The sequence below is a fragment of the Otolemur garnettii genome, unplaced genomic scaffold (genome assembly GCF_000181295.1).
Source record: "Otolemur garnettii isolate 467f Iridium unplaced genomic scaffold, OtoGar3 scaffold00020, whole genome shotgun sequence".
NCBI classification, from domain to species: domain Eukaryota; kingdom Metazoa; phylum Chordata; class Mammalia; order Primates; family Galagidae; genus Otolemur; species Otolemur garnettii.
This window is the reverse complement of record NW_003852415.1, coordinates 4411032-4434379: the sequence shown is the minus strand read 5'-3', so window position 1 is coordinate 4434379 and position 23348 is coordinate 4411032. Positions and strand designations below refer to the sequence as shown.

General features: G+C 45.5%; 1 protein-coding gene across 1 annotated transcript in view; it reads right to left on the bottom strand.

Annotated features, from left to right (window-relative positions):
* ADCK1 (aarF domain containing kinase 1) overlaps positions 1-22114 on the bottom strand; it is a 109480-nt gene extending 87366 nt beyond the window's left edge. The window contains exons 1-3 of the mRNA XM_023511590.1: positions 22069-22114; positions 17086-17231; positions 14010-14093 (exon numbers count right to left, since the gene is read on the bottom strand). Of these exons, the coding sequence (XP_023367358.1) occupies positions 14010-14093; positions 17086-17220 (219 nt within the window). The 5' untranslated portion in view covers positions 17221-17231; positions 22069-22114. The remainder of the gene's footprint in view (positions 1-14009; positions 14094-17085; positions 17232-22068) is intronic.
* Between the last annotated feature and the right edge of the window lie 1234 nt (positions 22115-23348).

The following is a 23348-nucleotide window of genomic DNA, read 5'->3' as shown; positions in this document are numbered from 1 at the left end:
AAAAAAAAAACCAAAAGAATTGTGACCTCTGGAACTATAAGAGAATAAATGTATATTGTTTGAAGCTGCTATATTTGGGGTAATTTGTTATAACAGCCATAGGAAAATAATAAAATAGCTATCTTGAAATTCTTTAATGTTATTTTTGTAATGTAATGGTTTATAAATGAAGCCTGATGAGAAAAAGAGTGTGAGCTGGGAGATTCAGCTCCCAAACAGCCCCACCTCCTCAGAATGGGTTCTTGGCTGACCACTCTGTACCTGGCAAGCCATCGCTCCTGCTGTCCACCCAGGGTGGCAACAAGGGCACCACTAGCAGGGGGGCCTGCATTCTGCTGTTGCTCTCCATCTCTGCAGGGGCCTGGGCACAGGCATGGGGAGGATGGAGGTGGCACAGGTGCCACATGGCATTCAGCCCCCGCCTAGACAAGAATGACCACAGCAACTTCCGAGTACAACTTGGCAGGATCCTCTCACCCACCCTGATCCAGGTCCTGAGCATGTCCCAGCACAGAGATTCCCAGCTCCCAGGAGCTACCCATCCTCTGAGGATAGCAGGCAGCAGGCCCACAGGAAGAAATACTGCCCTCCCCACCCCCAGCCAGAGGCCCACGTTTTCATTTTGCACAGGGCCCCATAACTCACATTGCCAGCCCTGCCTCTTCCTCTAACACTCCTCCCCTAGTCCTTCACTTACTTGTGCTTTAAAAATTCCACATGAGAAAGCCCTTACCCAGTTGTGCCTTCAGCCGCTCTTTCTGCCATGACTACATTTTATCTCCTTTATGACACTTAGCAAGAGCAGAAATGTACATCACTGATGCACTGAAAAGTACACACTGAGACTACTGCGTCCAGCACCATTGCAAGTGCTACAGACACAGTAGCAGGCAATGCAGACCGAGTCCCTTCACCCCCAGAGTGATGTTAGTGAGTTCCATCAACCATTGGTTATCTCTTGTCCTCTAAGCCCCAGAACCCCACACAGTGCCTGGCACATAGTAGGTGTTCAATAAATATCTGCTGCACAACTGATTGCATGAACAGTGGCTTAGATAACTCTGCATGGTGACCAGACACTGCACAGAGACATCCTTGTTCATCTTCTCTGGAGGGTTGGGGAGGAGCTGTGTTCCATACACAAAAACTGGAAGGGAGGGAGGCCTAGAGATAGGCTTGGGGTGAAGGAAGAGGCAGCACCCTAATTCCCGGACCACCTTGCCTTAAATCAGCCTCACATAAGTCCTGGTGTTATCAGTCAACAGTTTATTTGTATATTTAAGTGAAGTTATTTTGCTAATTGGACATATGTCTCATGGTTCTACAAGGAAAAGTCTATTAAAAAGTCTTGCTGTAACAGGCAAGAGCTTTGAGGGTAGTTTTATTCAGGGACAGGAAGAGAGCTGAGTGGATTTTAATTTGGTAGAAAATAGCTGCTTGGGGCCAAGACACTGAGAAGCGGGAAATCAAGAACAGACTATTAGATTATTACTGCTGTTAACAAGCATCTCGATCACCCTCAGAGCTGCACAGTGCCTTCCATCAACTTTATTGGTTATATTACAGCCTCCCATCTACCTCTGCCCTGCCAGCAAGGCCCATTTCGGAGACGTGGCCACTGAGGCAAGAGAAACACATCTCGTCCGAGCCAGTGTGAGTCTGTCCTCACAGCCCCTGTGGCCTAACCTCCTGAACACATTAAGGTGTGAGAATTTTTGAGTCCAAGATGAATGGCCCAGAGGGCTTCAGGAGAAATTACACAGGGCTAAGGGGATGGGAGAGAGGTAGCAAAAAACACTGGTTTCTCAAGGCTTGACAAATGACTCTAACTCCCTGATACAACAAGGACATCGTGCTGTAGGGACTGCTGGCCCAGAGGAAGCCTGGGGAGCTCCCCCAGTCCAGGTCAGTGACCTAGGAAGCAGAGTGGTTACAGGCACAGGCTCGGCAGCCACACCATTTGGAACTACATCCAAGCTCCTGTAGTGGGCTGAATGGTGCTCCTCTCCCGACCCCCAATTAAAGGTATGCCCACATCCTAAGGCCTGGAACCTGAGACTATGACCTTATTTGGAAAAAAAGGGTCTCTGCAGATATAATTAAGAATTTTTAAGATGAGATCATCCTATTGCCCAGGTGGGCCCTAATTCTAAATTCAATGACTGTCCTTCTAAAAAAGAGAAGAAAAGACAGAAGCAGAGGTTAGAGTGGTGCAGCAGAATGCTGACAGCCACCAGGAACTAGAAGAGGCAAGGAAGGGTTCCTCTCTAGAGCCGCCGAGAAGCCACATGAGCCTGGCAACACTTTGATTTCAGACTTCCGGGTTCCAGAACTATAAGAGAATAAACTTCTACTGTCTTAAGCCACCTATATCGGTGATAATTTGCTATGGCAATCACAGTCCAATTACTAGCTGTGGACTCTTGGACAAGTCATTAATCCATTGGTACCTCAGTTTCTTCATGCGTGAAATGGGGATGGTAACGACACTTTCTACTCACAGGGTTGTTATGAGAATTAAACAAGATAATAAAGGGAGAGTCCTTAGTACATTGCATCAGAAGCTAACTTAATCTGTACTGCTTTAACAAAATACCTGACAGTGGATAATTTACAAAAAAATAGATTTATTCCTTACAGTTCTGAAGGCTGGGAAATTCAAGGCAGAGAAACTAGTATCTGGCAAGGGCCTTCTCGCCGTGTCATCCCATGGTAGAAGGTGGAAGAGTCAGAAAGCACACAAGAGCACGAAAAAGGTGAGAGGGAAGGGGCCCAACTCACCCTTTTATCAGGAACCCACTCCCATAATAACTATCCCATTCCCACAATAACTAACCCACTCCCACAATAACAGGAAGTGGGTTAATCCCACTCAGGAAGGCAGAGCCCTCCTGGCCAGATCACTTCTTGAAGGTCCCACCTTCAAACCACAGCAGAAGCGTACCTGGAGAACTCATTAAAAATATGGGTTTCCAGACAGGCGCAGTAGCTCACTCCTCGAATCCTAGCACTTGGGGAGATTGAGGTGGGTGGATTGCTTGAGCTCAAGAGTTTGAGACCAGCCCAAGCAAGAACAAGAACCTGTCTCTATTAAAAATAGAAAAACTAGCCGAGTATTATGGGGGGTGCCTGTAGTCCCAGCTACCCGCAGGAAGACTGAGGCATGAAGATCACTGGACCCCAAGAGTTTGAGGTTGCTGTTAGCTATGACGCCAGGGCACTCTACTCAGGGTGACAGAATGAGACTTTGCCTCCAAAAAGAAAAAAAAAAAAAAAAAATATATATATATATATATATATTTACACACACACACATATATGGCTTTCCAGTACCCTAGGATCACGAACAATAAATCTTTACAAGGCTCCACAAGTGCCTCTGATAGTCTGACAGATTAGGAACCACCAGGGAGCTATCCCATTCTTGCCTCCATGCCAGACACATGAATCTCTTGTTTCTAGAATCTCTTGTTTCAGACGACACCTGTGGCTCAAAGGAGTGGGGAGCCGACTCCATATGCTGAAGGGGGTGGGTTCAAACCTGGCCCCAGCCACAAACTGCAAAAAAAAAAAAAACCCAGAATCTCTTGTTTCCTTAAAGTTGCCCTCCAAATTCAAACTTCACAATGGTCCTGAGTAACCCACTCTAGTACTAAACCACCTTAGCCACAGGGAAGTCCCAGCGTATGTCTACCCTAAATCCCTCATCACATAGCTTCAAGCTGTTTACCTTCACCATCTTCAGCAGAAGTGGAAACAGCTCAGACCTAGGGGAAGCACTCGATCGGGGCAGCACAGGAAACTGCAGGGGGGTTTCAGTGGGGAAAATGATCAGGATTGAAAAGTTCAGCCAACGTTAGTCTGAGATAGGGTCTGGGATGGGGTTTGAGATGGGTAAGGATAGGCCAAAGTTGGAGTTCCTCCAGCTCCTGCCCCACTAAGTCCCTTGCATTAGCTGCAAGCTAAGCCCTCAATGCAGCACGGAATCTGGACAGTCGGGAGGTCAGTCTGCCTCCACTCACCCTACAAAATCCAGGATTTTCCCTTTATCTGAAGGTACAGCTCTGGAACAGCAGGAAGCCAGTGCCGTGGCATCATAGTTCACAGCAGCCTCACAGCCCGAGTACCCAGGCAGCCCCTGTAGGTGAGGGAGCCACAGACATGCACGAGGAACTATGCACTGATCAGCACAGAGAGACACTATGCACACTGCAACAACCTCGCGCCGCCTAGGGGCTGTGTTTCATTACAACTGTGGGCTTTGGAAAGGGATCACTGCTTCAGAGCCACAGTAGAAAACACCATTCCATCAGGCATCTTCAAGCCCAAAGCCCCAGAAGCTAAAAAGAGGAAAAGAGAAGAGCTGGAAAGAGAGTGCCAAAAACAGCAGGGGGAAGACCAAGGCAACAAAGGGTACACGCTGAAATTTGCCCAGCATCTGCTACAGATGGTGCAAGCCCATTTCTCAAAGTGTGACCCCGTAGCAGTGGGGTCACATGCTTGCATGGCAAGCAAAAGGTGGTACAAAGGGCAGTCCCAGTTGGCACCAGAACATTCATTTGCATAAGCATTCACTAGACACAGAGAGGGGGGAGAGAGAGAATGAATCAAACCTGTAATTTCACAGATAGTTTTGCTTAGAACAAAGCCAAGTAAAGGAAAAAGAGTCAACAGAATAAAAAATATCATTACAATACCTAAACAGTCGGTTATAGAGAAGTACATGGGAATGATAAACAATGGATTCAAGACAGGGCTTATCCTGGTTATGCGGGAAGCCAGCCGCAATCAGGGAAGAAGTAGCTGGGGACCACAACTGACTGGGTAAGAGATTAACTCTGAAATTGGACAGGGAGTCTGAGGGTGAGCACTGAATTATTTTGTATACCTTTTCTTAAGTCTTAAATATGTTACATCTTTTCTTAAAATACAAGATAAATGCAGATATGGCAAAATAGGATGTAATCGGCCAAGGTCTGCAACTAAGAAGTCTAGATCATTTAAGATGGTAACTGGCATCACTTTGGTTGACTAGGACCAGTCTTCATGGGGACATTCCAATCATACCCTTTTCCTCCAAGACCCCCCTGATGGGAGTGGAGCCCACCAAGTCTCTCCCCACACCAGATCAAGGCCAGCTAACCTACTCCTATGGAGCTCTCTAGGAATCAGCAAGGTTCTGGGGCCAGGGCCACTGTGGAAAACTGCACAGATTTGCAGTGCAGTATTCAGAAAGGTCTAGGTACAGAAAACTAAAAAGAAGCGCTAGACTTTGTTTCCCTAATTCCAGAGGCCTGGTCCTTAGATGACCCACAAGAGCAAATTAAATGCAGCTCGTGCTCCTGCAGAAATTATCACAAACTCCAAGAAAGCCAGTCACCAAGATAGCAAGGATTCAATTTCCCTCCTCCTCCCCCTGCAGGACACTTTCTGGAGAATGTCCCGTGATGACAAACAAAAACAGCAGAAGGGGGTTTGGGGGCACACTGCCTAAAAACTCACTGAAAAGCTTCCATGCCAGGTCAAGAGAGGCTGCAAGTGTGGAGGAACTGCAGCACAATCAGAGGAGGAGGGTACCCCAGCCAGACCTCCCAAGCAAGGACCTGCCCTTGCCCCTCTTGGTTAAGAGTTAGTCGCTGTCAGAGTTCAGGAGCAGTAACTCTAGACCAGGAGCCAGACAAATAAGTGATTTCATACCTGCTCTTCCCTCATCCCAACTATTAGCAACTTGAGGGCAGAGGTCAAGCCTCATTTCCCTTTATCTTCTCTGTGCCTCTCCCAGTACCTGGCACAGAGCAGTCTCAGTTAACACCAGCTAAAATAATAGATAGATAGAAAAAATATCCTGGTTTGGCCAGTCCCCAGGTTTCTAGAATATTCCTAATGAGCCAAACACTGCTATAGTGTCCCTTGTTTAATGAATTACTATAACTTCACTAGACTAATAGTATGGTTATCCATGGTTATCCTCAAAACTTGCAGTTTGTTCAATAGCTTAAGAGTTGAAATACTTTCCCAAAGCAAAACCCTAAGGACCACCAATTCCACTGAAGGGTCTACACTCTCCTCTACTGGGGAACATAAATGCTAAGCAGTTGTTCAATTAACCATTTGGCTGTTTGACTAAATGAGCAAAGGAAGTTCCAGGGAGGAGGCTCTATTTCCCTTCTCCCTCCTCCCATGTCTCCCAAACCCACCACAGGCAGCAGCAGAGCCTCAGGCTCAGGCTCAGGCTAGGGTAGGTGAACTGGGGAGCGGGGCACCTCCAGCAGCCACAACCAGCTGGCAAAGAGCCACTGCACAGGCATCTTTGTCCCCACTTTCTATCCAACTTGGTGTTTGTCCCAGATTGGAAGCAGATAAACAGAGAGACAACAGACTATAAAGTGCTAAGAACATGAGATTGGGCAAGATTTGGATGTCAAGATCAAGTTCATGATCTGCCACAAACCTGGGGGCTAAAATCACATCACTTCTCTCTGCACCTCTAGTTCTGCATCTGTACATTAGAGGCTTGAACTAGCTGATGCCCAAGATGTCTTTCTCAAGTTCAATGGAATGAATATAGAGTCAATCATCTGACATTAGTCCTTAACTGCCCCCTTGACCAAAATAGAATCCCTTCTGGTTTGGGAGCTGCCCAATTTGTAAATCATTCTCTACTCAATTCAACTGTTTAATTTAAAAAGAAAGAAAGAAATTGAACCCCATTTCCCCAAAACACCTTACGTATCTCATGGTTTTAAAAGTTGATAGTGTTTAAATGTAGATTTCAATAATACCAAAATTGTTGCCCTATACTGCAACTTAAAGAAACCTGTGTCCCTAAACAAGACATAAAGCTTAGCAGAATTTGATGGGCACAAAAGGTTCTTACAGCAAATTGACAGCTACCTCCCCTTCTCAGCCAGTACTGCAGTTTCAGGGGAGCACATGAGGGGACCTCTCTTCTCTCTCCCTCACTCCTTGTGCAAAGAGGAATCACCAGTCAGACTGGAGGGTTTTAGAGAAGAAACACAGGATGCTCACTCGCCCCTTGATTTCTCCTCTCCTTTTGGGGTCTGCTTGTCCAGAGAGGACTGACTTTCAGCTCTTCCCTTCCCTAAGTGCTGGCCCTCATCTGAGAGCTTTCACTGTGCCTGTGCCTGGGTAGGTAAGTCTATCAAATCTGGTGAAGTTCCGCAAGCCCACTTACTTCAGACCCAAACCATACGCACCAGCCCTGCTTCTATTAGTAATGTAGCTGACATTTCAAACTCCTTGATTTTGCTTCTCAGACAAGGCAGAGAAGGATATTATTAATCATGACTTCCTTAAGTCCAAATATTAAGTACTATAGTAACTAATCAAACAGACACACATGCTGCTGACTTGAAGCACCTGATACCACAGCAGCCCAGAGACCTACCTAGTAACAAGAATTTGAGCTCAGCTAAAAAGCTTCATAGTCATAGCAGCAATCAAGGTCCCCTCCTACATTATGACTCTGATTAAGGAAGGAAAGGGTTTCTCACTCTCATTCATTCTCTCTTTCTCTCTCACACACACATTCATACACTTCTACCCTCTTTCTTACAGAGTAGAAGCTCAAAAATGATTTAGTAACTGATACCTTCAAACATTCTCATTCATTGAAGGCTTAATAACTTTACTCAAGAACTTTTCATAGCTCCCTACTACCTATATAAAACGTGGCCTTTGAGTCCTTCTGTGACCTAGCTCTAATTCTATTTGCCAGTATGCCCCTTCACTCATCCATACTTTAGTCACCAATAGCATTGAGCTAATCTCTGTTTCTTATAGATAATCTCCAAAATTTCACCCATCACTCTCAGCCAAAATCACATTGTCCCCAACAGTACATGTTTTGATTCTACCCATCTTTCCAAATCAACTTTTATTCAACTTCACCCATATTAAGCCTCTCTCTCTGCTCTTGTATGCCTCAAGGATCTTAAGGTATATCAGAGTTAAACAAGTAAGAAAATATATTATAGGCCGGGCATGTCTGTAATCTTAGCACTCTGGGAGGCTGAGGCAGGTGGTTTGCCTGAACTCAGGATTTCAAAACCGGCCTGAGCAAGAGCATGACTCCATCTCTACTAAAATTGTGGTAGAGACCCCTGGGCGTTGTGACAGGTGCCTGTAGGTGCCTGCAGTCCCAGCTACTCAGGAGGCTGAGGCAATAGGGTTGTGGGAGTCCAGGAGTTTGAAGTTGCTGTGAACTATGATGTCAGAGCACTCTACCCAGGGCAACAGAGTGAGACTGCCTCAGGAAAAAAAAAAAAAAAAGAAGAAGAAGAAAGAAACTATATTGTCAATAATATGGGCAGGTTTCTCATTGTCAGAGAAAGACACATATAAGGAAAGGGAGAAAACTAATAGGGACTCTGTGGAGTTGGCCTAGAATTGGAGATACACATTTGAACTCACAGTTTCTTAAAAGACAGAAGAACTATTGTGTATGCATGAATTAGTGTCAGACATATCTTTCCCTGCTCTGTCTCCTGGAAGGGCCTAGAAGTAACAGCACCCCAGTAGCAATGAGCACACTTAGCTTCCAAATCTTGGTCTCTAAACAGCATTCTCCAAGAAAAGGAACCAGGGCCATTAGAGAAGTAATGGATCCCAAGGCTGCGGCAAGTAAAATACAAGATGATCCTGAGCATCTTGTACAAGAAAATAAGACAGTACCCCCAAAAAGGTCAGGGGTATATCAGAAGGCAGAGGAGCCACCCTGAAGGAGTGATGGCCAAAGTTGGAACCATTTGAGCATCAGAATAAACGACTGTTTCAGATGGAAAGGATAAGGATTGTTTGGATTATATATTGGATGTATTAACCCATAGAATAAATATCCATGTGTTCGTGCTGAGAAAAATAAATAACTGGGAGAGAAGGGACAGCTCTTTCTTACAGAAGAATTCCAATTAACAAATATACAAACAAAATAAGGAAAACAGGATACAATTAACTTGTTCATTACAATGAGAAAGGGCTATCAAAGCAGACCGTACACCCTGGAACTTCTCTCTGGCTGGTTTAAATAACCTACAATGTCTAATTTTTTTTTTTTAGACAGAGTCTCAATCTGTCACCCCAGCTAGAGTGCAGTGGCATCACCATAGCTCACAGCAACCCTAGACTTCTAGGCTCTAGCGATCCTTCTGCCTCAAGCCTCCCGAGTAGCTGGGACTACCCGTGTTTGCCACTGCTTCAGGTTAATTTTTCTATTTTTTGTAGAGACTGGGTCTCACTCTTGTTCAGACTGGCCTCAAGCTCCAGATTTCAAGCAATCTTCCCACCTCAGCTTCCCAGAGCGCTAGGATTACAGGACTGAGACACCACACCAGGCCCACAATGCCTATTAAGCTAAGTTTTTCCTCTCCATTCCTACAAACTGAGCAGTGGGAGAACCCACTGCCACCATGCTGCAATTAGGAAAGCAGAGGTGCCTGACAGTACACTGGGAGCCTGGGGACCTGGAGCTAGGTTCAAAATGGCTCAAATTCCACCCAGCTCCATCCAATCCTCTCCTCACCCTCATTAAGCACTAGAATCCTGAATTTCATTTCTCCCCTTGAGTTAGGGGTGTTTCTGTGACCTCTGTAAATGCCACTTTTGCTTCTCTAAGAATCCCCAGTATACCAAAAGACTCACTGGATGCAAGTAACAGTAAAGTTAACTCAAACTACCTTAAACAAAAAGGGAATTTTCTGGCAGACATAACTGAAAATCCCAGTGATAGTCTAGCTTCAGGCTCAGCTAGATCTAGGGACTCAAATAACATATCTCTTTGCAATACTAGCTCCATTCATAGATGGTTTTCCCCTCGTGCTAGCAAGATAGCTGCTAAAAGCTTTAAGCCAACATCCTACACTCTCAGCTAACCCTATAGGAAAGAGTGCCACTATTCCCCCCAAAAGTCCTGGAGGTGAAGTTCACTGGCCAGAACTGACTCAAGTCCTCATCCTTGAATCATCTCTAGGACCAGCAGAAGGGACTCCACTGATTACCTGGCTAATAAGGGTGGAGGGAGCCCTACCCAAAACTCATAGAGAGTATCTGAGATAGGGCAGCTCCTCAAAGGAAAGTCTGGATGCTATTTTCCAAAATGAGAATGGCTCCTGAACCTCAAAATTAACAAGTATCCCTATATCCCAACCCCTTAGAATTAAGTCCATCTGCCTCCTCTGGCCCATTGCTTGGACGTCTACACCTGCGATGATTTCCTTAGGTCAGCTCACATACTTCTCAGTTTATAATCATCCTAGGAACCAAAGATCTAGTTCTCCAGAGCACCTTAGCCCCTCCCTAGCCCCTTGGTTGCCTAGCAAAGGACTAGGTGCCTCTAGAGCACACCTCTGCACGCTGGCTCCCAGCCCTCTGGATGCAGAGCTGAGTCACTGAGATCCCAGCCTGCCAGTGCCAACCTTGGAAGTGCTGCTCAAAGTCATCACTGCCTGCCAAGCTAGTTTCCTGGCTCTGACATACTCTGGGACCTTGAGATGCTGGCTTGACAGGTGAGATAATTATGTTTTACCCTTAGCTCACTCCTTTATCAGGCCTGCTGACGAGAAGGGATAAGCGTTCAGATGGAAGAAAACACTCCTGCAGTATTTACTCGTGCTCTTTAGTGCCAGCCAGCTCCCTCTTCCCACACAACTCTAGAGACCGGTCTACACTGTTATCTGGTGCCAGCCACCACGTGATGCCCTCTTGTCAAATGCCAGGCTGCACTTTCCTTTCTGCATCCCCCAAAGCTGTCAGCTTCTCCAGGAGCTGCAGCACCACTGCCTTTCAGATGACTTACACGTGATGGGCAAGTGACTTCACACACTGATCACCCATCTGCTCTGCAGACTACCCAAGGCAGAGGCTTTGCCCCTATGTCCTGACCTGGAGCCCACCTCAAAATGTCACTCTGGGAAGGGGTTTCAAGGTCCATAGCAGTGGTCAGATGGAGAAGGTGACAGGGAAAATCAGGGGAGCATAAGCCTCAGAGGCAGAGGCTTTGAAATTCTCCATAAAAACTAACATCTCATTCATTCATTCATCCAACTAACCTTTATTCAGGATCTACTGTGTCCTGGTTAATGGTATGTGTCTGTATAAGACCTGCAGACACGGATATATATATACATAGCACAGACCAAGTCTCTCCTCATGGAGCATAACTTACAGGACACATCTTAGTTTTGATACCTGCCTTATTATTTCACAATAACTCAGATATCACCTATAAAATCCTCAATAAGGGCTGGGTGTGGTGGCTGACACCTGTAATCCCAGCACTCTAGCAGGTGTACTGCTTGAACACAGGAGTTTGAGACCAGCCTGAGCAAGAGCAAGACACCATCTCTATTAAAAATAGAAAAACTAGCCCGGCATAGTGGTTCCAGCTACTTGGGAGGCTGAGGGACGAGGATTGCTTAAGTCCATGAGTTTGAGGTTGCTGAGAGCTATGACAACACCACAGCACTCTGGTGACAGAGTGACAGAGCAAAATTACCCAGGCTGACAGAGTAAAATTCTGGCTCAAAAAAAAAAAAATCCTCAATAAATAGTATAAATCGCTGGGCATAGTGCCTCACACCTGCAATCCTAGCACTTTGAGGCAGATGGATTGCTTGAGCTCAGGAATTCAAGACCAGCCTGAGCAAGAGTAAGACACTGTCTCTACTAAAACTAGACAGGCATCATGGAAAGTAATAGTCTCGGCTACTTGGGAGGCTGAGGCAAAAGAAGGACTTGAACCCAAGAGACTGAGGTTGCTATGAGCTATGACACCACGGCACTCTAGCCTAGGACAACAGAGTTAGACTCTGTCTCAAAATAAAAAAAGGAAAAGGGAAAAAAAAGAAAAAGCAGTATAACCATCTCTAGTTTACAAACAAGAAAAATGGCAACCGCAAAAGGCTAGATGAATTTCCCAAAGCCAAGGCATCGACTCAGGCATTCTGACTATAAACCTTGCATTCTATCTCAGACCTCTCAAAAGGCAAGGAGGCAGGAGGTAAAGCCTGGCATCAAAATATTGAATTAACTCAGCCCAAGGCATGACTGCTAGAGGTAAAAGACCCAAAAATGAAAGCCGTACTCCCTGATCTAAAGGAACAAATAGTCTAAAAAGAGAGTAATACATGTAACCAACTATGTGGCAAGAATAAAGATAAAGAAATTAAGTTCAGGCTCGGCGCCTGTGGCTCAACCGGCTAAGGCGCCAGCCACGTACACCTAGAGTGGCGGGTTCAAATCCCCAGCCCGGACCCGCCAAACAACAATGATGGCTGCAACCAAAAAATAGCCGGGCGTTGTGGCGGGCGCCTGTAGTCCCAGCTACTTGGGAGGTGGAGGCAGGAAACTCGCTTGAGCCCAGGAGTTGGAGGTTGCTGTGAGCTGTAATGCCACGGCACTCTACCCAGGGGGACAGCTTGAGGCCCTGTCTCCAAAAAAAAAAAGAAATTAAGTTCAAATAGGAAGATATCTCTAGAAGGGATACACAAGAAGCAGTGATCACCTCCAGACAGGAAACTTGGTACCTGAGGAACACGGGTAGGAGGGTCATTTGGTATGTCTCAAAGATCATATATTTTGAATTGTGTACCATTTGAATGTATCTCCCATTAAATAACACTCTGAAGATGCAATCAGCCAACTCCTGAATTTAGAAAATTCTACAGAATAAATGACCTGTTTTCTTCAATGAGCAAGTAACTCCAAAAAAAAAAAAAAAAAAAGGAGAGAAAATGTTAAAGATTTTAAAAGATTTAGGAAACATCACCAAAACATAATATATGTTCCTTGTTTGGATCCAGATTTGAACTAACTATAAAAAGACATTTTGGTGATGAGGGAACCTTGAACAGGGACTAGCTATTAGAGATTATTAAGGAATTGTTAATTTTGTTAAGTATGATCATGACAATGTAGGTATGTCTCCTTAAAGAACCTCACCTATTCTAGACACACACTGGAGTATTTACAGTGAAAATAATATGATGCCCAGGATTGGCATTTAGGTCTTTCAGCAAAAATAACAAATAAATAAATTAAAAAACAAATGAAGGAATAATAAATAAAAGCAGGAGTAGATGACTAATAAGATGGGCAAAATGTTGATAATTTCCAAAGCTGGATGACAGCTCCACCAAGGTTCATTACACTATTCTCTCTACCCTGGTGGGTGGCTGAAACTGCCATAATAAAAAGTTTAAAAAAAGATTTAAAAATTAATTATTCCATCCACATAGGATGACTGAGAAGGAAAGGATCACAGAACTGGTGTTTGAGATGAGTCCAAGAGAATGACTAGGAATTTTCTAAAAGGCAAAGGGCACCCCTACTGAGAGGACTGCCTCAGCAAAGACTTGCCAGTCTATCACTAATCTCTCTCTGGAGCAGCCAAAGATGTCGGCCCTTGACCTTGAACTCAACCTACATACACAAAAATGCCCTCCCTGCTTGATCCTCCAACTCTGTGGGATATCTAAATGTAGCATCAACATCAACTGCCCGACTCCAAGTAAGAACAGAGAGTTTGGGGCCGACAGCGCCACACAGAGGCCAACAAGAGGCCCCAGAGTAGACTTCAGAGAACAGAAAAGCAATTAACCTCCTTCAATTGGGTTTTGCCTGACAAAGCAGTTTAGAAGGTGGCTGAGTTGTCTTGGGGACAGAGCCTACATCCTTCCTGAGTCATCCCAGACACTTTTACTCCCCAGAAACACACACTGGCCTCCCCAACAGCATCTCATATGTAGATTAATAACCTCAGTACCACGGGACCTGGAGTCTATCTACCAGACCCAAAACACCTCAACAAGAAGAAGGAGGTAATCCTCCTCTCCCTCCTTCCAAAACCCTGACAGCCAATGGCCCAGGCCTATGCCCCCACACTGCCCTCCACCCACCTCCAGCTGCATGCAGGAAGCTTGCTGGCCAGCCACCAGCCGTTCAGGACCCATCCAGTCCTGGCCTGGCTGAGATGGGTCCCATCCATCCCATACCTTGGATCGCAACTGCAAGTATTCCTCTGAGCCATAAGGGACACTCCTCAGGGAGGTGAGGTAGTCGTAACTGATAACAGCTGTCTGTGAACCAAGGGAGAAAAAAGTTTAGTGCCTAGACTTCAAGGATTATTCCTCTGCCCTAGCCCTGCAGCTGTAAGCCCCTGACACAAGCATCTATGTCTAGGGGAGTGGCCAGTCCCACTCCTAAGATTCTCTGCCCTTGGATCTTAGCCTGGCTGGCTTTTTCCTGGCATTCAGAGCTCTGCACAAATCCCACCTCTGCCCCCCCAACCACACCTCTCCCATTCCCAGGCAGGAACTCTCAATCATTTCTCGTAACAAATCACCATTCACAATTATTTGACTCACATATTTCCTTGATTACAGATTGTCTCTCCTGCAATAGAATTTAAGCCAGTGGTTCTAAACCTTCCTAATGCTGTGACCCTTTAATACAGTTCCTCATATTGTGGTGACCTCCAACCATAAAATTATTTTCATTGCTACTTCATAACTGTAATTTTTTATGAATCATCATATAAATATCTGATATGCAGGATGGTCTTAGGCAACCCCTGTGAAAGGGTTGTTCGACTCCCAAAGGGGTCATGACCCACAGGTTGAGAACCGCTGATTTAAGCTATATAAGGACAGAAGTGTGTCCTCCCTGTTCATCATGGAACCCCCAGCACTTTTACACATAACTAAACACTAGTTGATTGAATGTTCTTGGACAAACTTATCCCCTTCTCTGAATCACAAACATCGTTTTATATTTGTGTTTGCTCTGCTAACCAAAACTTCCAGAGAGGTCCCCTTATCCTTGGTGAATCAGAAAATTACAGGATCCATGGTATCTCAGACACAGAGAGAGCCTAGGGATTGGTTACCTAGTGCCAAACCTTCCTTTTTAGAATTGAGCAAGCAGGGACCCTGGACATTAAGGGGCTTACAAGGCTGATAGTAAGAAGATTCCGTTCCTTTGTCCGTACTCTACAAGTTTTCTCCTATTCAACTTACACCTGCTAAACACCAATGAGGAACAAAACCTGGTGCTGGAGAGTGTCCAAGGATGATCAAGACCAGAGCCTGGCCTTTAAAGAATGGACAGCTTAAGGGCTTGGCAACCGTAGCACAGTGGTTACAGCACCAGCCACATACACTGAGGCTGGAGAATTCGAACCCAGCCTGGGCAAGCTAGAACAACAATGACAACTGCAACAAAAAACAGCCGGGCATTGTGGCAGGCACCTGTAGTCCCAGCTACTTGGGAGGCTGAGGCAAGAGAATCTCTTAAGCCCAAGAGTTGGAGGTTGTTGTGAGCTGAGACGCCACAGCACTCTACCAAGGGCGACACAGTGAGACTCTGTCTCAACAACAACAAAAAAAGGAATAGACAGCTTAGTGGCTGGCTTCTAAAGCACTGCTTAGTACCTTCCTCCCTGCTTTCCAACTGTTGTCATCTCTAAGGTTCCATTCAAACTCTGCTTCCTTGAGAACTCTCAGCCTGACTAACAGGCCACAGTGCTCACACTTGTGTCAGATCACGGCAGTAGTCATCTTGACACAATGCATGGATTCACACTGTTTTTATATGTGCACTCCTTATCCAGAAGTTCCTTCAAAGCTGAGTCTAGATGGGACACCTCATCTCTACCCCTCAAAGCATAGAAGACAATGGCGGGCCCAAAGAAGGCACTCAGTAAGCACTTAGGAACTATTTCATCATTCACAGGCCATCTACCTGAAATCTATTTGTCTGTCTTGATTCTGTGATTCAGCTTACCCTTGAGGACAGGCCCCCTCTGAGTCAGGCTCAGAAGAACCCTGACAATACTTAGAATTAAGGAAATGGTCAGATAACAACCAAAAAAGAGTGCATCAGAGTGAATCTACACCAAGAAGAAGAAAGGATGAGTTCATCCTGCAGCAGATAAAAAAGGAAGAAATGCCCAAAGCATGTGGCCACCTACCCACCCATGGGGCAATTATATAGGATTGCCTGGAAGAGTCGCTGTCAGCAGGGCTAAGAGGACATGACCACGCCAGGATGATGTTCCTATTGAGCCAGAAAACCCTCTTACTGTCAAATATTCATTTTTTTTTTTTGATAGAGCCTCAAGCTATCCCCCTGGGTAGAGTGCCATGGCATCACAGCTCACAGCAACCTCAAACTCCTGGGCTCAAGCGAGTCTCCTGCCTCAGCCTCCCAAGTAGCTGGGAACACAGGCACCCACCACAACACCCAGCTATGTTTTGGTTGCAGCCGTCATTGTTGTTTGGCAGGCCCAGGCTGGATTCGAACCCGCCATCTCAGGTGTATGTGGCTGGCGCCTTAGCCACTTGAGCCACAGGCGCCGAGCCTCACTGTCAAATATTCAACTCAGATTCTCTGTCACTCTGGGGCTCAAAGGAATTCCCAAAATTCTCTGAGGCCTAGATACTCTGGGTATCAGTCCTACTTCAGAACAATTTATGCTAGCTCTCTGAAGAGAGATCAAGTTTTCTAGTAGAATCTCCTCAAAGCTGTAAAGTCTTCCTTCCTTGTGCTTTTGCTTTAGAAATGCTGAATTAGAGAAAGAACACTTAGAAGGAACACTGCTCCTCTAAGTCTGTCACTGAAATAAGATACAGAACCTACACAATTATAAGAGGATATTTACCTAACAAATACAATCGGTGCAACCTAATTCTTTGTACCCTCAATGAATCCCAAATAATAATAATTAAAAAAAAAAAAGATACAGAACCTAAAATGTAAAGGCCTCAGAACAGAGACCCTACACAATTCCATTCTATTTAACTCTGAGATGACCGAGGCTGTATACATCCGCCTGTGCAACCATGTAGAGCAGTGGTTTTCAACCTTCCTAATGCCACAGCCCTTTAATACAGTTCCTGTGGGTCACGACCCACAGGTTGAGAATCGCTGGTGTAGAGGGAGCTCTGGCACATGCAAAGGTACATGCATATCCCCACACATGTATGAAAAGCATGTTCATGTGCTACACATCTGAACATGTGCAAGTAGTACTGCAGTTTCTCTGCTACCCACGAAATAAGAAAAACCTACCGTAGCAACTGCTCTGCCCACCCTGACAGCGCCAAAGTCATTAGGGTCCAAGTACTTGTTATTGTAAAGGTAGAAGCCAGAAGCAGCAAGAGCCATGCTGGTCCATGAAGCAAGCTTGAGAGCCTTTCTGGCCATGTCCCCAGACCCTGCAGAAGAAAAAAAGTCAAGAGTAGCATTAAAGGTTTCATAGTTAGTCAAATGGGGATTCAAATCTCAGCTGTGTCACTTATAGACCATTTTCTTCTTAATTTTGATGAGTCCACAGATCTCCTCTCTCTCTCTCTCCCCCACACACACACACTCTGCTGTCTCCAGACTACCACTGGCCCTCATGGACACCTCCTCTCCTGGAGATCTGTGAGTAATAAAAGGCTTCTGTTAGTCACCTGTTTTGCTGCACTGCCTCCTCTGTGTCTCACCTGATCCACACTCCCAGCCCTAACTCCCATTCTAACGAGGCCTCTCTTAGGAATAAGCTGGACACAGGGCAGACAAGAGCCACAGGATGTCCACCAATGTAAACAAGTTTCCTGTGAGAAGGGTACCAGATCATGAGTCGGACATTTAGGCATTAGGTCATCCACTAGGATAAAGAAATATGTCATGAAAGGCATAGTGTAAACATCCATGACCAAATCCCTTGGATTTCTGTCCAGGCAGGGCTAGAGTTTATGGCCACTCTCCTAAGAGGAGCTCAAGATCAAATGAGAGGTAAATAAAATGAGACAATTGCTAATAAATGATTGAATGAGTAAGTTTTTCCCCAGTGAACATGGAAACTAAAGTCAGATTAAGCACTCCTCTGCTCTAAGTTCTCCAATGGCTACCACCTCATGCAGACAAAGAGCCAAACCTTTGGCACAGCCTACAAGGCCTTACATGATTGGACCCCAATTTCCTGTAGGGTCTCATGCCCTGCCATTTTCCCCCTTACTCATCCCATTCCAACTGCACTGGCCTCTTTGTTAATCATCAAACAAACTAGACCAGTGGTTCTCAACCTTCCTAATGCCATGACCCTTTAATACAGTTCCTGAGGGTCGCAAGCCACAGTTTGAGAACCACTGCACTAGACCCATTCTGGTCTCAGAGCTTTTGCTCTTGCAGTTCTCTCTGCCTAGAACAAAGATCTCTTTGTTTTCTTTTTGACTTTTTCTCTTTTTTTCCCAAGATAAGGTCTTACTCTATCACCTAGGCTGAAGAGCAATGGCCTGATCATAGCTTACTGCAAACTTGAACTCAAGTGATCCTCCCACTTCAGCCTCCCAAGTAGCTGGGACTACAGGGATGCACCATTGCATTTGGCTAGCTTTTTCTTGTTTTGGTAGAGCTGGGGCCTATCAGATGGTTTCAAATTATTGGGCTCAAGCAATCTCCCACCTCAGCCTCCCAAAGTGCTGGTATTACAGGCATGAGCCACCAAGCCTGGCCCACAAATTTTTTCTATAAAGAACCATATAGAGGCCAGGTGCGGTGGCTCACACCTATAATCTTAGCATTCTGGGAGGCTGAGGAGGGTGAACTGCCTGAGCTCAAGAGTTCAAGACCAGAGTGAGACCTCATCTCTAAAAGTAGCCCAGTGGTATGGCAGGTGCCTATAGTCCCAGCTACTCAGGAGGCTGAGGCAAGAGAATCGCTTAAGCCCAAGAGTTTAGGTTGCTGTTTAGGTTGTTAGTGAGCTGTGATGCCAAGGCACTCTACTGAGGGCAACAAAGTGAGACTCTGTCTCAAAAAAAAAAAAAAAAGAGCCATAATAATTTGTAGTTTGTATGCTAGAACTTGTCTGACACAACTACTCCACCCAGGATTGCAGCACAAGATAACCTGAGAAGATACCCAAAGAAACAGGTGTGGCCAGAGTTGGCCCTCAAGTTGTTGTTTGCAAAATTCTGGCCTACCATACAGTAGGTGCTCCAAAAACATTTACTGAATGAATAAATCAATGAATGGATAAATTGCACCCTGTCAGGCCCAACAGGTGAAAACACTTGCCCTGCCATGACAATTCAGTAGTCATCCTCCCTTATTACCCCCAACACCAGCTCCCAGGCCTTGCCTCAACTGAACTCCTGTTACACCAATCTCCACAGCTGCCCTCTGTATGTAGTGGGGCCTCCGCCACCTTTGAAACCACCTCTAGGTGGGGAAAGGGAAGCACAGCAGACATAACTCTCTAAATCTCCTTGGTAATAAAATAGGTGGAAATTGAAATACATAAAATAGATTATATAGGAGCCAAACTGAGTCTAAATACACTGGAACTAGAGTTTTCTATGAGGTGTCAGTGAGTTTTTAACATGCAAATGAGTTGCTTTCCGCAGGGTATTTTAAAAGACCCTGTCAGGCATGAAATATGTCTGTCATTGAAAAACACCTTTCATTATTAAACCCTTTGCTAATGAATCACCTGCCCTGTTCGGTTTACTTGCCTTTTTGACTTTCACCTGATTTACTTCTCATAACAGCACACAAACCTTGCAGGGGGTCTAAGGCCCCCAAGAACCTAAAACCTAATCACTAAATAATAATATTAGCAATGACTAACCTCCACAGAGCACCTTACACTCATCTAATTAGATAGTCCACACAGCCCAGTCAGGTGAGACAAATATTATCCCCACATATAAATGAGGAAATCAAGGACCAGAGAGGGTGAGTGATTTGCCCCAGATGGCTCAGCTAGTAAAATGGCAGCATAAGACCTTGAACTGAGCCTTCCCACTCCAAGAGTTCAGAGCTTCTCTTTAAGGCATATGACCTCTTTGAAAGGGACACCAGAACCCCTGTTCATTAAGGTTCTTACTACTGTTCTCAAGTAAATGCACCAGTTGCTATGGGTGGGACTATAATTTCTGACCCTCTACCATACCCAAACAGTGCCAGGCATGCTTAAAGCCCTGGAGATCAACACCAAATCATAAGATCAACCAATGCTCCTCACTAGAAACAAACCATTTCAGTCTATAAAACCTTTAGGCGAGCAGCAAAGCTGACAGAGCTTTTTTACTGTCAAATCAATGATAAGAATAGAATTCATCTCGCTGGACCACAGGAAACACCCCAGTGGGTCATGAAACCAGGCAACAGGAGAGTATGGGAAGTTCTACAAATGGGAAGTTGATGGACACGTTAAATGTCCATCCCCTAGACAGAACTAAATAGGAAATCAAGCACTTACTGTTCATGGGGTCAATAAGTGGCTACCATTCATCTGCAGCCCTCTACCCATGCCACATTCTGGGACTACAGGCCTGAAGTCCCCTCTCTCTGCATGGAGCACAAAGAGAATTACCATAAAGAAAAGGCTCTTAGGGCTTTAATTCCAATAATCCCATAAAGTGACCGCAGCCTCCTCCTATTTCCTAGAGATACTGTTAGACCAGTGGTTCTCAACCTCCCTATTGCCATGAATCTTTAATACAGTCTCAACCTGTCGTGACCTACAGGTTGAGAACCACTGTATTAGACAAATGAAAATTATTTCTTCTGGTCAGCCTGCAAAGCTGGAAAAGACGCAAAAATACCCTTGAAGGGAGTAATCAAAGAAATCAAAGACACCTGGTCCCTGACACCAATAAGAAGCAAAGTTGCACAACCAGATTCTGAGGTGCATGCTATTAGAGGCTCATTCTACAGATAAGGAAGTAAAGTTTTTAAAAAGGTAAGAAACTCAACCAAGAAACTAGTTAGTGATGGACCCAGAACTTGAATCCAATGACAGCTCCATCCAACACAGCAAAGAGTGCACAAGAACAAGCAGGACCCTGAAGCAGGCCACTGGAATCCCCAGGACATGGAAATCTAAACCCAAAGAGTCTATTCAGTGAACTGCCCTGGTGGAGAAATGGGTGGCTGAACCAAGCATTATTCTTATCTTACAGGTCCCTTGTCTGACAAGGGTAAGAGTGTATATCAGAAAGGAACAAAATGCAAACTTTAGTAGCAGAGATCAAATTTCAAATCCCTAAGGCCAGTTGAGAAATGGCCAACTAAATAACAAGGCAATAAGATAAAATATAACCAGGAAAAGTGATGAGTGTAAACTACATGAAAACGTATATATAAATACAGGGGAACTGGTGCACAAGGTAATAAGTACGTGGTCACATTTAACTACAAAAGTAAAACTGGCAAATAAGGACAGACAGACTCACAACCAGGAGTGAAGAGTTGGTGCTTTAAGTTCAGAGGATTTTTCTCCTATAAAAAGGGGGTAATCAAAAGTATAATCCCCAGACCAAGAGCATTTGCATCCCCAGGCACATGTTAGAAATGTATTCGTGGTCCCCATACCAGACCTATTGAATCAAAATCTTCGGAGATGGGCATCCAGCCTTCTGTGTTGAAACAAGAATGCCAGGTGATGAGCATGCATGATTAAGTTTGAAAACCACTACAACAAGAAAACTGTTATAGAAAAAATTGTGAAAGCACAAAGTCTAATTTACTTCGAGGTTGCAATTATCTCTCGAGCATCCATTAAGTGCCAAGCACCACGGAGGTAATCAATAAATATCTGTTGAATGACTTCCTAGATAGTAGAAAGAAAAGTAAATGCTACTTAATCCTGGGAGTGCGCCGTACTAGGCGTCTTTCCTAAAGGCTTCTCTCCAAATGCCCACGGTCGTTGGCACACATTTATTGTGCAATTCGGAAGCGCTGGGCCCTGCAAGATGCTGGAGGTAAGCAGAGACCAGGGGCACGTCGTGCAAACCACAAGTGGATGGCTGAGATACCTGCGTCGCCCCCTACTCTGGCTCAGACCAGCCCCAGACGCCTGTGCCTCTGAGCAGTGTAAGGCCACCTGAGGGTAACAGCGTCTGGGTGAGCCACCTGAGGTTCGCCTCCAGGTCCACCTACTCGTGTGCACGCAAGACTGTGCCACCCAAGTAGACAGTCCTCACTAAATCCCACCGGTGCACCAAGCTAAAGAGACAACGCAAGTAGGGGAGATCCAAGAGGGGGCGGAGCACTACTAGTCACCTGAGCCACGTGGCCGCGCGCCAGGCCGGGGTGACAAGGTCTCGGGACAAGGGTTCCCTGGGTCCCCGGGCGGCTGCAGAGCCGGTGCAAAGGCCGGCTCCCGATGTGTCCACGCTGGCCCCCTCGCGCCCCGCGGCCGGGTCAGTCTGGGCTCCGCGCCAGCCACCAGCGAGGTGCTCCTACTCACCCAGAGGCAAGCGGAGCCGCCGCGCCGGGTCCCCAGCAGCAGCCCCGCCGTGGGAATCTGCAGGCCGCACAGCGCTGCACCGACACCTGATCGCTCTCGGCGCGGCCGCGCATGGCCTGCCGGGACTTGTAGTCCGCGGCCCCTCGCGCACTGGCCAGAGACCCACAGCCGGGTTAGCGCCGGCAGGGCGAAATCCCAGGCGCTGTCCGCTGGACTCTGACTTTGCCTAGGCAGCAGTAGCGGACTCTTACTGACAACTCTTCAGGACTCACTCCAGATAGCTCATAGATTCGCGTTTAGAGAAGGATGGGTTGTGGACTTGTAGATTTTAAATAAGCTATTAGAACAAGTAGGCGAACGGTAAGAATGTACTTGGTAATCTGAGTTATCACTGGCCACCATTCATTCATTTATTGACCTCTACTTATCCTATGCCGACTTATAAGATGTACATTGGAGACATTTATCAGACATCCATTCATTCCATAAACGTCTCTTGACCTTTTCCCTTCGTGAGGGAGGGAACAGTGTTGGGGGGGAGGGGCTAGAATTCGTCTATCGATTCAATGGAATTTTAGCCAAATTTCCAACAGGATTTTTTTTTCTGGACCTTTACGAACTAATCTAAAATGTATATGAAAAACAAAGGGCAAAGTACAGCCAAAACACTTTGAAGGAGAATGTGTTCCAAGGACTGGCTTTTACATATATCAACACGTATTATAAAGCTGTAAAAATTAATACCCTGTGATATTTATTATAGAGGAATAGGCGGCGGCGGGGATGGAATCACCTGGAGGGCCCAGAAACAGATCCAGGCACCTACGAAATCCGGAAGTATGACAGGGCTGGAATTAAAAAAGCAATAGGGGAAAGATAGACTATTCAGAATATGGGCTGGAACAATCAATTATCTGTTGGATCCTGTAAAACTAATTCCAGGTGGATTAAAGACTTTAAAAGGGAAATTAAAGTCTTAAATTTAGGACTTTTAGAAGAAAATAAAGGGAAATATCCTTATGCTCTCAGATCTCAGGATAGGGTTTATTAAGAGCCATAAGCACAAGCTATAAAGAAAGCTTCACTCTACTTT